This window comes from Netta rufina (assembly GCF_964035555.1).
Source record: "Netta rufina genome assembly, chromosome: 8".
In the NCBI taxonomy this organism is placed as follows: Eukaryota; Metazoa; Chordata; class Aves; order Anseriformes; family Anatidae; genus Netta; species Netta rufina.
In genome coordinates this window covers 10,034,089-10,046,730 of record NC_140131.1, presented here as the reverse complement: position 1 = coordinate 10,046,730, position 12,642 = coordinate 10,034,089, and the positions used below count along the sequence as shown (strand labels likewise).

Here is a 12,642-nt window from a genome sequence, read left to right as displayed (position 1 = left end):
GGTGCTGACACCCTCACAGCCAGCAGCGCCGGGGGCCCCCTGTGTTTCCCCAAGCTCTGCATCAGAACGGGGGTCCCACCTGGCAGCCCTGGGGGCCCCCAAAGCTCCACGCTGCGCTTGGGGCTCGCTCTGCAGGGTTTGGTTTGAGGGGGATCTTTAAAAGCGCTCGGCACGGTGTGGCTCAGCTCCCTGCACAGCCCCGGGTAAGCTTCCCGTTGACGTCAGCGGGAGCAGCTCGGAGCCAGGGCTCAGCGTCCGCTGCAGCCCCGTGCCAGGACCCAGCGAGGTGCTGATTTTCGTCTGCCTGACCGAGGTGCTGAGCACGAGCTGCCTTCCTTTCCCCTCAAACCAAAGAACGTGTCGTTTATGGAAACATGCTTTTTTTTGGGTGAATTTTCACAGCAGCCCGTGGCCACGGGCCTGATTCCCTTTCCCCCAACCTTGACCTCACCTTGGTTGTGGCTGGAGCTCTGCGTGAGCGCGTTGGTGATGTTGGGAAGCTCGTTGCCGTAATTGCCATCTTCCAGGGGACACACGTCCATCTCGCCCCACTTCCGCAGCTGCCGGAGCCAGCAGGATTTCTCCTCCAGCTTGCAGTGGGGGTTCAGCACGACGCACACCCACAGCGCCCCTAAACAAAGCCGAGAGATAAAGGACGTGCCAAGCCGGACCCGTGCGGCAGAGCTCTCCGGCACCACCCGGCCTCTGCCTTTCCGCCGCCACGCTCGTCATGAAAGCCTGCAACATTTCCATCGGCGTCCGTAAACTCATTTCAGCATAATGCACAGACCCAGGAGGGGGATTTAGCCAGCTTTTAAATAAAAGTAAAACTCCTCTGTAATGAAGCTAAATTATAATCTCATGAGATGGGGGACAGTGGGGAGGAGGGAAGAAGAGACCGGCTGTATATGAATTTGTGAGTGCTTCTGTCTGCCAGGACAAATCTAGTGTTTGAACTACACATCAAAGCATGCTTAAAAACATCCTGGCAAGCTGCAGAGTCTGTATCTCTAAAGACTAACCTGATTTTGATCCTACCCACGTTCCCAGCGCTTTAAAGCCCGCTCAGAATGCTATTTCATCTGCCATTGTTCTTCAGGCCATTTGCATTCAACTATTTAAAAAGGAGATTTAGTGTATTTTCTTCCTTTCTTCTTTTTTTCCTCCTCTTCTTTTTTTTAAATCCCCAGTAGCCCCCAGACTGCAGCAGAGGAACCCGGAGCTCGGCTTGATGTCTCGCAGCGAGAGCCCTCCCAGGCGCACGCCCTGCGCATCCCGCAGGCAGGGGTGCCCCTCAGCTCCAGGACCACCGCGGCACCACTGAGCTCCGCCGTGACTCCCAGACGCTGCCCTGCCCTTCCCTCTCCTCAAAGCAGAGCTTTGGTGGTGTTTTGGGGGCGTGTTGGAAAATGAACAGCATCTCGGAGGCCTCCTGCCAGCAGAGCCACAAGCTGGGATGCAGGGAAGGAGCTGGCAGCCGCTGAAGGCTGTACATTAAGCTGCCCGTGGGGCCAAAGCGTTGGGGCTGAAGGGCAGCTGTTGGTTGTACATGGAAAAAAAGACATTATCTTTTGGCTAACGCCAGCACCCTGGGCAGCAAGAGCAGGGAACACAACGAGAGGTGACAACAACTCCATCCCCTACCTCCCCATCACGCCCCCCCAGACCCCAAACACCTCCAAGCTCACGAACAAATTTCACCCCACAAAAATCTCTGCCGATTTTGGCTTTCACCTCCAAGAGCGGAGAGCACAGCTCCGCCTGCCTCCCCCTGCCCGTGCCGCAGGCTGCAGCCTTAAATCGCCGCCGGGGATTCCTCGGGCTCAGTTTTCAGCCCGGGGCGGCCACGGGCGCACGCGGCAGTGACGAGGCTCCGTGCCCCCGCTCCGCCGTGGCCAAGAACGTGATGAGCCCGCTGGATTGTTGGCTCCTGCAGCTCCACGAAGATGTGATCCCAGGGATCCTCATGACTTCGCGGGCTATTTTTGGGAAACTCTCAGAGGCGCCCTTTGACTGCCAAAATACCTTGCCCCTGGGTTCCCCTGTAGCAGGGAAGATGGGGTGGGTAGGTGAGGACAGGGAGGGGAGGGGGATTCGCGTCTGCCTAGATGTGAAGAGTTGTCTGGGGAAGGGAAAAGTTGGGTTTTCTGAGCCCTTTGGCCAAGTGACATCAGCTGACAACACGGCTGACTCCTGTCCCGAGCCGATACGCCGCGCTGGGTCAGACTTTGTGTCTGCTCACACGCTGCAGAAACCTCCATCTGAACTTTCCGACAGCAGAAGGTTAAGTGGGGAACAAAACGGCAGATCACGATTAAGCTAAGCCTCTGAACAAAAATGCTTTTTGATTACAGGGCCGGGTGGAGGAGGGGGGGTCACAAGAGCCTTCCCACCCCGGCGTCCCCAGCTCCGGCCCCAGGGAGGGCAGGCACTCAGATCCTGCGCTGAAGTTTCCAAACCATCAAAGAAATTCTCCCGTTTCCCACAGGGTCGCTCCCCAGCTTAATCTGCTGAAATTCCCCACTGTAAACAAGTGGCCGAGATAAATAAACCCGTCTCCAGGCAGATTAAGGTCAGGCTGCACTTCAGCTGTTTTTTTTTTTTCGTCTATTTTTTGTAATTAGGCTTTAATCGTAAGTACTAATGCGCCGGGGCAAATACTCCCACGCCACGCAGCTCCCTCCCCAGCAGGTCTTTCCCTTGGCTCCCCAGCAGACGGGGCAGTAGATGTTCAGTTGGCAGCAGACACACACATGCAAATGATGCCTTTTTTTTTTTTTTTTTTTTTTAAAAAAAACTCCAAAATCCTGCAAAATCCTTTACATTTTACCCAGTATAAATCCGCAATCTTCTTTAAGGCTGATCTTCTTCCAATCCCACGCAAGTCGGTGATGCAGTCTTTGTTAAAATCGACGATTAATTATTAAACGCTTGCCCAAAATAACGTCCGGGGCCGGCTACAGCAGCTGCCAGGGGGGCTCTTTCCCCTCCTGCCCCTCTCCATTTGGCAACGCTCAGCAGTGCTGGTGCAGGGCAGCTTTGGCACCCCCAAAACAGAGCTGCCCACTTCTCCCCAAGCGTGACGCCGGGCGAGCTGCTCCCTCTGACGTGTGCTGGCCAGCAGCACGTCTCACCTGCTGTCACACCAACCCTGCCTCATCGTGGCCCTGATGTTCCCCGGCCACCGTGCCATCTGCTGATGGGGACGTGCTGTTGCTTCCTCCTGCTTTGCTGACCAAAAAAATGAAGTGCACCGACCCGGTCCTTGCAAGGTTAGGCCAGGACCTGAACCTGACCATTTACCCTTCGGGTGTGCTGGGAAGAGAGGGAGGGCTCTGGGCTTCGCTGTCTGGTTTGAAGGCAGACCAAATCATCCGTAGCTCTGGGCAAACTGCTGCTCTCCAGGCCTGCCTAGACACCCATCCAGCCACATTTCGCAGATGTGTTTGCTTTCTTCCATGTGGAAATTCTGGCGTGGTGGATTTGGCCACCTCTCCGGGATTCTTGCACATCCAACCCTTCCAAATCCTGGAAATATCTTTTTGGCAGGCGAGCAGGGATCGGCTCTGCAGAGCCCGCGTGCTTATTTCCATCCAGGGAACCGCAGGCAGGAGCAAGGCATCCCGTCCTGCCTGGCCGTGCTCACGGCTGCCCCTGGGTTTGTTTGGCACCTGGGCTGTGCTCCTGGATGAGTTCCTGCCATGCTGCCCTGAGACAGCTCCATGGGGGGCTTCTGCCCCCAGCCCACTGCGCAGACAGACCGTGTCGAGGATGTTTTGCAAGCAGCCTGGCAGCCGACTGCTGGTTATCGAGCATTTTGCAGACAAGACCACTTAGGGCGGTGTGATTTCGTGGAGGGGGTCCTCGAGGTGGTCAGAAACCAGCCATTCACCGCTCTGCCGCTCCAGATGCTGATGGCATGGGGAATTAAATTGGCCAACTTCACAAATTCCTGCCCTGAGACCTGCTCCAGTGGCTCGGACCACAGATCCTCCTACCTGGTATCCCGTCTCCTGTGGCAGGGACAGGCACTTAAGGGAAACTGTAAGAGCAGGGCAAATGTGGAGAGATACTTCACCGGGAAAGCCGTCCACCCTCCCACAATCTGTGATTCAAGGACTTCTTGAAAGAGAAGTGCCACCTGTGCTCAGCAGCCCATTTCTCCCCCTCTTTCTAAGTGATTTTCATCCTCCTCCACGCTTTCAGCCTCAGAGGGTCCCAAGGCAGGGAGTTCACAGTGCAGTTTGGTAGGAACACCTTTAGTTTGCCCTCTGCTCACCTCCTGGCAACTTCACGAGCCATTGCTGATTTTACCAGTGTATTACACCTTCCCCAAGCCTCTCCTCCACACCAAAGCCCGTGCAGCCATAGCTCTTCCCCATACAGACGGGGCTCCAGATCTTGGACCATCCAACCTCATCCTTCTTCTAGCTCTACAACGTCCCTTTGGTCCCAGGCCATGAGCCCCTGCCCTTCCACAGCATCTCTCCTGCTACCAGGCTGCAGAACAGCTCAGACTCATGGTGAAACCATGGCACAAGCCAAACTACTCACCCATGATCCCAGATGTCCAGGAGAGCTGGGTAAACTCTACCACACAACCAGCCCCGCTGGGCTCACGTCATCTAAATGCTTTATTCTAATGATATTACGGTGTCAGCCAGCTGAGCTGGTGCCTAAGGTGCTTACCTAGAATTACCCAGAGTTGTATTTCTATTAAAGCCGGGCTCTGCAGTGCCCATCCTTCACCTCTCACCCTGGAAACCTGCACCAGCGCTGGCAGAAATTTGTTAGATGGGACAAGACTTATGCAGCTGCCTTTCCACCTTCCACAGCTGGACTAATCCAGCCCCCAGGATGGCCTCACCAAGGCTTTGGGGCAGCACACCAAACACAGGCGCTGGACAGACAGAAGCCTCATTCCCCCAAAATACAGTCCCCAGAAAAACTGAGCAGCAGGCAGACAGACCAGACAGAGGCCTCATCCCTTCCTCCCTCCGAGGCACAGCAGGGCACAGAGCAAACTTCTGGCACCAGTCAGAGTCTCTGCCCACAGGCTGGCTGAGGATGCAGGGTGAGCTCTGGTAGAGCCCCAAAAGCCCACAGGATGAGGTCTGATGTCCCAGCAGCCCAGGCCACCCCGCTGGTGCTCATGGTGACCCTTACCCAGCTCGTCCCAGAGCTGCCGGCACTTCTCCGTTATGCCCGTTCCCTGCTGCCTCCAGAGGGAGAGCCGAGGGTCGGCCATGAACTGCTCCGTGATCAGCGTCAGCATCCTGGCCCCGTTGGAGTCCCTCATGCGCAGCATCTCCCGGACCTGGGAAGGGCAGAGAGGAGGTTTTTGTGAGACAAACCGTGGTCCCCCAGATGTGTTTAAGACCTGGATGCCAATCCCTGTCTCCCTCACAGTCTGGGTGTCCAGACTACACGTTACGATGCTGCGACCTGGCTGGTTTGAGTCCAGCTGAGCAAAGAGGACCAAGCAATAAGGAACCTGAAAACAAAGTCCTAACGCAAAGAAAGAGTAGAACCCACAGGCTGGTGCCACCTCTCCATGGTCTTGGTAGGGTCTGCAAGTGGCCAGGTTGGATTTCCCTCTGCAGAGCCAATGGGGAGATGGGGGAAAAGCCCCAATTCACGCAGGATCCACTGCGTGGGAGGCAGGGACCTGCCTGGAGAGAGGTTGGGACAACCCAAGGCTGACCCAAAGCCTGGATTACAACCGCCAGCTCAGCGACCGGGCAAGAAGGCACTGGAGCAGAGATTCCCAGCTGTGACGGGCGCTGTGCCAGGGCGGGCAGCGAGCCGCCGGCTACGTGACACGTCGAGCAGAGCGCGGCGAAAAAGAGAGCAGCCAGCTCCTCCTCACCTTGGCAAACATGGAGTTGAGCTGCTTCCCCGAGCCGTAGTACCCTCCCTGAGATAGGAACAGCTTCACCTGCTCTCGGACCTGCTCTTCGTCCAGGTGCCAGCAGTTCTCGTCATCGATGCTGGCTCCAGCAGTGGGGTCAGGAGCACCTGGGGGACAAGGAGGGAGGAAAAAGAGACAATGGGGTTTGTAGCACCAGAGCCAGTTTGCAACAACCAAAATAAAATAAAAAACACAGCTATTTTATCCCTAAAAAACCTTTCCAGATTTCTCAGTGGGGGCTCTGCAGGAGCACTGTGGCTAGAAGATGCTCGGCTCAGCTTTAGCCATCCTCTCCCACCGTCTCCTTCCTGAGCGAGGAAGGGAGCCAGCGTGGGAAGAGCAGAGGGCTGCACGGACAGCCAGGGGAAGCTGTAGTCGTATTTCCAATTAATTCTTAATGATGTCTTCCCCACTTGACTGGGCTCCGGCCAGGGAATGGACATCTCCTCTCCCACCGCTCCCTGCTCCCACGTGGGGTGCCAAGCACGCCCCAGCACTGACCAGGAACTGATTCATGGAAAGGCAGCTCCGGGCTGTCTGCTCAGCAAGGCGACTCTCTCTCCTTAGCTTATAAACAGAAGGACATCAACCCGAGGGGTTTTGCTCCTCCGGCAAAGGCTGAGGATGCCTCCTGACCTGATAAGATCCAGCTATTTGTATTTAACATCCTTTACAAAATTCCTTTAATTTCCGCTAATAATTGTTGCCCAGGAGCAAGCCCCGGGCACTGCCCGCACCGCGCTGACAGGAGAGGATGCTGCTGCTCCCTCTGCAAATAATTTATAGTTGACAGAACAACGTAATTAGGACAGGATCTGAAGCAGCAGAAAGGAGAACACAGCCCCTGGCTGAGCGCAGGGGCTCTCACCCACGGCCCCGTGTTGGGAGGAAGGGAACCAGCACCGCACGCGACCCAGTCGCGCTCCCTGTGCCATCACAAACCGGCACGCTGAGCACCGCTCACCCCGCCTGCAGCGTGTTTCGGTTTTCCGTGCCTCTTCCTTCCCTCCCCCAAGCCCGTCCTTATCTCCGCTCCCCCTCGCAGATAAAGAGCAGACAAGCCAGCGATTATCCCGTATCAGGAACCGATGACTAATCTGTCTGCCACGAGCGCTTATCCCGCACCCATCACCGAGGCTTCCCAGACGCTTGCACTCCTCACATCCCCCTCCGAGCACGCTGCCCTCTCCTCCCAGCTGCGGCTCTCCACATCAGCCAGGTCGCCTCTGTAGGGTCATCTGGCTGCCTCTGTAGGGACCGGGAGGGCACGGATGCCTGGTGACCCATCCCAAAGCTCAGCCCATCCTCGGTCCCTCACCGAGGCCCCCGGGATGGCTCAAAGGAGAGGAAGAGGCGAGGTGCAGGAAGCGGCTGCGTTTTTGCGGGGTTCCCAGGGCTGCCCCAACACGGGCTGCTCGCACGTAAGCACCAGCAGGCAGCGGGGAAAGCGGCGTGCAGCTAAATAAAACCTCCTCCTCCCACACACCACACGGAGCACTTCTCACGTTCGGGCTCTGACCGCAGCCGAATTAGCGAGGCAGCGCCCGCCGCTCCAAACAAAACCCGCGTTGACTCCTACATTTATTTTGCTCTCGTATCACAGCTTCATACGGGGGGGTTGTAACAGCAGATTCCCACACAGGCCACGCAGACGGGCGGCTAATGGGCTGCCCAATTACACCGGGGAGCTGGATAAACATTTAAGAGCAAACAAAGAGGATTTGCGCGGTGTTTAAATATTCATGGCAGGATTCGTCCACTTCCCATTGCCAACGCTCACGCCGTGGTGGCATCGCCAGTGGCATGCCGTGACGTAGCTGACGAGTGATTCCATGTCTCTGCTCCAAACTAGCAGGGAACGGCATGTAAAACAGCCCCAAGCCTGCGTAACACGTCTCTCATATAGCAGCATTCCTGATCCAAAGAGCCTGTTTCAGATGTGCTTGATCTTTGTCCTGCGGGATCCAGATTTAAGGAAACACCAGCATGCGTCTCGAGTGGAAAGAGTGTTTCACAAGCCCATTTACACTGGCTGTAGAAACAGAGATAAAAACGCCATCAATCACCCCAGCGGGGACCCCTCCCTCACCGCGGGCTTGGCGCTTAACTATTTGGCACCCAGGAGAGACCTCGCCGGAGAGGATGTGAAGGCTGAGAAATAAGGACTGGAAAAAAAAAAATAATCCTGGGTGAGAAAACAGAACAAAGCCAGGCACGGAAAACCTAACAGCTCGCTCAGCCAGTAGCTGCTGAAGGTGAGGAGAAGCAAAGCCTCTCCTGGAGCGGAAAGCAGCAGGTTTGGGGGGCTGGGGAGGCGCTGGGACCCTCGTGGCTCGCACCGAGGCACCGGAGCATCCCAGTACCCGCTGCAGGTCTGGAGGAGAAGAGCAAAACGTGCTGGTAAGTGGCCCTGGGCGAGCTCCTGAACCGCGGAACGGTTCACAAAGGCCATCTCATGACTGCACGCAGCGCTGCCAAAAGCCTCCGGGCTGCATCTCCAGCGGTTGGAAAGAAACCAGGAGCGAAGGAAGAGCCACCCAGATCGGAGAGGGAGCGGGGGCAGGATACGGACAAATAAACAAACAACAGAAAACCTCAAAGAGAAAATAACCACGCACCAGAAAGGAAATGAACTCTAGCAAGGGATAAAAATAGCGGCAACGCGAGGGAGTGAGGCACCGACCTCCGCCGAGCCTCCCAAGCCTCCCATCGCATTTTTAAGTGGAGGCAGATTGGAGGGAGCCTCTGGAGGCAGCCTGAAGAGTCAGAGACATCTGACAGCAATTGAGGGAGTGAAACCCTTCGGCTCCAGTGCGTGACCAAAGGAGCTGCTGGCAGCAGTCCCGTGCCCGCCACAGGCACCTCGAGAACCAGGGCGGGCTGTGGTGACGGGGACAAAGATGGCACGGCCACACGATGGCACGTGGACCCCCCTACCGGGATCAGGGCCACCCATTTCTGGGAAACCCTTTGCCAGGCACCACTCTGGAGGGGATTCGGCAACCCCAGAGGCTCTGCAAGGCCTGGGGGAAAACTTGCTTGGCAGAGCCCTTCTCTCGAGCACTCCGGTGGATTATTTTCCCTCGAATTTCTATCAGCTCAGCAACCAGGAAGGCAAATCCTCTGGAGACCTGACCTTCTCCTCCTCCCCAGCAGGAAGGCAGAATTTTGAATGGATTTCCCAGTGCCTTATTCAGCCCTCCAGACACTGTTGTGGGATGACCTGGAAGTTAAAGACCACCCGAGGGCTCGTCAGGCACCAGCTGTGGCTCAGTGTGACGGGACGGGTGGGCAGGTATCTCCTACCCAGCCAGCGTGCTGGGTACAAGAAGCGAGGCTGGACAGCAGGTAAAGGACCCTGAGGGACCAGAGAGGTCAGCTGGCTGTTTGAGCTGACTCTCAGCAAGATTATCCTCGGAGGGAGCTGCCTCGCAGTGCAGAGGTTTTGTGGCTTTTCCCCCTTCTGGCTGGGAAGAGCACAAAAAGCCTTTATGGCTGGGACCGGCTGAGCACCACGGACACCCTGTCATCGGCCGGCATCTCCACGGGGCAGACAGACCGCCCTCACCACATCTCCTGAGGGCAGCAGCTCTCCCCACCGTGCCCAAGCACAGCGAGGATGGTGTGAGCACTGAGACACGAACAGCGGGGCTGGCAGAGCCCCCTCCTTGCGAGGGGGACAAGGTGGCCACCACCAGACGCTCCGCTGGACCCAAGCTGTCCAGCTGCAGGTCCTGGCTGTCCCCAAGCAGCAGCAAGTCACGTTGCCTGGCGTAACGACCACCTTCAGCTTCGCTCCGTGCCGGACAGTCAGGCTGAATGTTTCCACCAGCAGCAGTAAGCGCTCAGCGAGGGGAAACCGAAAGCCTCTGCGGTCTCCCCGTTCGAGCTGCCACTTCAGACGCCGAGCAGCGAGGAGCGAGACACACGAGACGCTGGCTACGAGCGCGCTGCCCTTTGCAGCGATCTGCCGGAGCAGAAACGTGACCTACTTCAGCACACAGAGGTCAAGTGGGAAGCAGGCAGCCCGGCACACCTAGGCTCTCCGCGCTGATTGAGCCCTCAGAGAGCGAGCGAGTGCCTTGGCTGCGCTCCGAGGCCGCGGCGTTACTGGAGAGTTTGCATTTCCTTCTAGGAAGGCGGGCGGGGAGCGCAGCACGCGGCACAGCCTCCTGCAAGGAGCAGAGAGGTCTGAAACCCTAACGCGAGCCCTCCTGAGGACTGCCTGCAATCTCTGCTGTTCAGGCTCTGCAGAGGGGGGAAGAGCAGCCCTATTTTCCAAAGCAGACGTTCCCACTGCACAAGGGACATTCCCGGAGATGCTCCCGAACTGCAGCACTGGCTCCTCCACCACCGACACAGAAGGAGCAGCCCTTTGGTGACCAGATTCAATGCTAACCTGAAGCTGAACAGACCTCTCCTTGGAAGAAATGAAAAAAATAAAATAAAAATTATAGTTTCTGGAGAGGCTGTTCTCGCTTCGCGGTGTAATAACCTCTGTGTGCTGCCGGGCACACACTGGGTTACTGTTTGGGCTGCAGAGGCCAAGAAACACGCACGTAAGCACATAAAGTGCTATTTAAAGCTTACCTTAAAGGATTTCAAAACCCAGCATCGGGGACCCTCCATAAATGCCTGAACTGCAGCTGGGAAGAGCAAAGCGTGGGGGAAGTTTGGATCCCTGACAGCTGGAGCCCCAGCGGAGCTGCCGGATTGCTGTGACACTCAGAGCCCCGCAGCATCTTTTAGCTTCACATCATCTCCATGCCCATCTTCCACATCCTTCCCCGGGATGGGATTGGGCTTTAGGTCTGCTCACAGAGGAGCTCACTCGCTGCTGGGGCTGCCAGACGGGTGTCAGATGGGATGGGCAGCTCCTCCAGTGGGACAGGGCAACGTGCTCAAAACCTCACACCAGAGGGCACGAAGTTGCATGACTCTGAATGGGCAGCGAATTTTGGCTTTGTTTTTTAAAGCCACTTGTAAAAACAAGAGGCAGATACTGAACCGGAGCCAACAGCTGTATCTTTGTAAGAGTCTCAATCACCAAGCCTTTTGCTGACTCTAGAGCAATAAATACTCAGGGCCTTGAAAGCTTTTCTTCAGTCTGCTCAGGAGAACGCAGCCTCAAAGAACGGCACAAACGAGATCTTGCCCAATCTCTACTTCAGTGAATCAGTTCAGGTGGTGAGAGGACCTCGTCAGATTCTTGCTCTTCATTCCTTTCCAACACCCAAAAATGAGGAAATGCCCCCAAACCAGGAATTTCCGAGCACAACCACTCACACAGCAGATGTGGAAGAGACAAAAGCCTCTCCCAAGGTAGAAGCAAGAGGGAGGGGAGGGGAAAACATCTGAGATCAGAGCTGCCATCACCACTAGGATGGAGGTGGACCCCTGGCCCCGCTGCTACATGTGGATGCAACCAGTTCAGATCCTATTTTAGGCTGCATATGGGGCTTTTCATCTTCAGAGCAGCTAAGAGGCATGTGTTAATCCCTGCAACGCCCTTCCGTGGCAGATAAGTGTTTATTATCTCCGCTTTCCAGCTGCAGGGCCAGGCGCGGTGCGGAGCGGTTCGTTACCGGAGGCCCTGGGCAACCTCAGCTCCTGGGCAGGATGCAGCAGGAGCACCGAATGGTGCTGGAAAGGGAGCTCCAGGGGCCTGACCACGTCCCGGTCAGCAGGGCTGGGACAGGCACCAACTCCCAGCTGGTGCCTTCTGGGGGAGGAAGTCAAAAGCATCTTCTAAACACAAAGCCCCATGACACATCCCCTCTGCCGCCTTTGTGAAGTAGGTCAGGACAGCAACGCTCATTTATTATGGGCAAATTAGCACCCACGGAGATTAAAGCTTTATCTCCTGCTGGCTCAGTCACATCTGACTTAGCACCATGCAGGGCTGGGCTGGCACCGCATCACTGTGGGCTAGAGGAGCCACGTCCCCACTGCGCCTCCCAGTCCCCAGTGTCCCAGCATCGTGTCCCCAAAACAACCCTCTGTGCTGGGGAGCAAACCGGCTTCCTTCCTCCATGCCTGGCTTTTCCATGCCCATCTCAGCTGTTCCTCATGTACCACTAGCCTGCTTGCTCTGTTCTTTCTTGCCTGTTGAAGTTGGTGTTTGATGGATAAACATACAAGGAAAAACAGAAGCCAGAATGGGGGCACATGGCCAACACCAAAGTGGTACCAATATTGACACTGTGCAGCAATGAATATGGCAAAACCAAGGCCAGCACCATCACTGTGAAACCCAGCCCCCCAAAAACTGGATTAGCACTGAGCCAGCAAGGTAGGAACAAGAAATTACCATGCACTTGGTTGATTTCCGAGTTGGAGGACAGAATCTCATCAGCCAGCTTCTGGGCAGTGGGCAACACCTCGGTGTGGTGTGCTGTGATCAAATACTGAACAAACTTCTGGAGCTGGTCCCTGTTCATCTGGAAAAGGGTCTCTGAAATGGGAAGACGGAGTTTGACCTGGTCCGGTTTGCGGATCCTGTACAGCGAAAGCGCCACAACATGGGCGCAGTAAAAAATGTCCTTGTTCCCACAGCCACACGTCACGGAGGTGATTTTGCAGCGGTCGAAGCTGATGGCCACCTTGTAGGTCATCTCTGGTTCTGTCGCGGTTGCTGGCTCGGTCACCGTCCCACTGAGGTGGAACCCTGGAGAGGAGAAAGGAGAAGAGGGAAAGATGACATCAGTTTTGTTCTCTCCATGACCACCCAT

The 12,642-nt window shown here is 56.2% G+C and overlaps 1 protein-coding gene across 1 annotated transcript in view; it reads right to left on the bottom strand.

Moving 5' to 3' along the window:
• Nucleotides 1–12,642, bottom strand: part of ZSWIM5 (zinc finger SWIM-type containing 5) — a gene marked incomplete at its 5' end in the record, with an annotated part of 87,411 nt that overhangs the window by 11,493 nt on the left and 63,276 nt on the right. Inside the window, 4 exon segments of the mRNA XM_084291229.1 lie at nt 452–631; nt 5,167–5,317; nt 5,870–6,018; nt 12,222–12,578. Of these exon segments, the coding sequence (XP_084147355.1) occupies nt 452–631; nt 5,167–5,317; nt 5,870–6,018; nt 12,222–12,578 (837 nt within the window).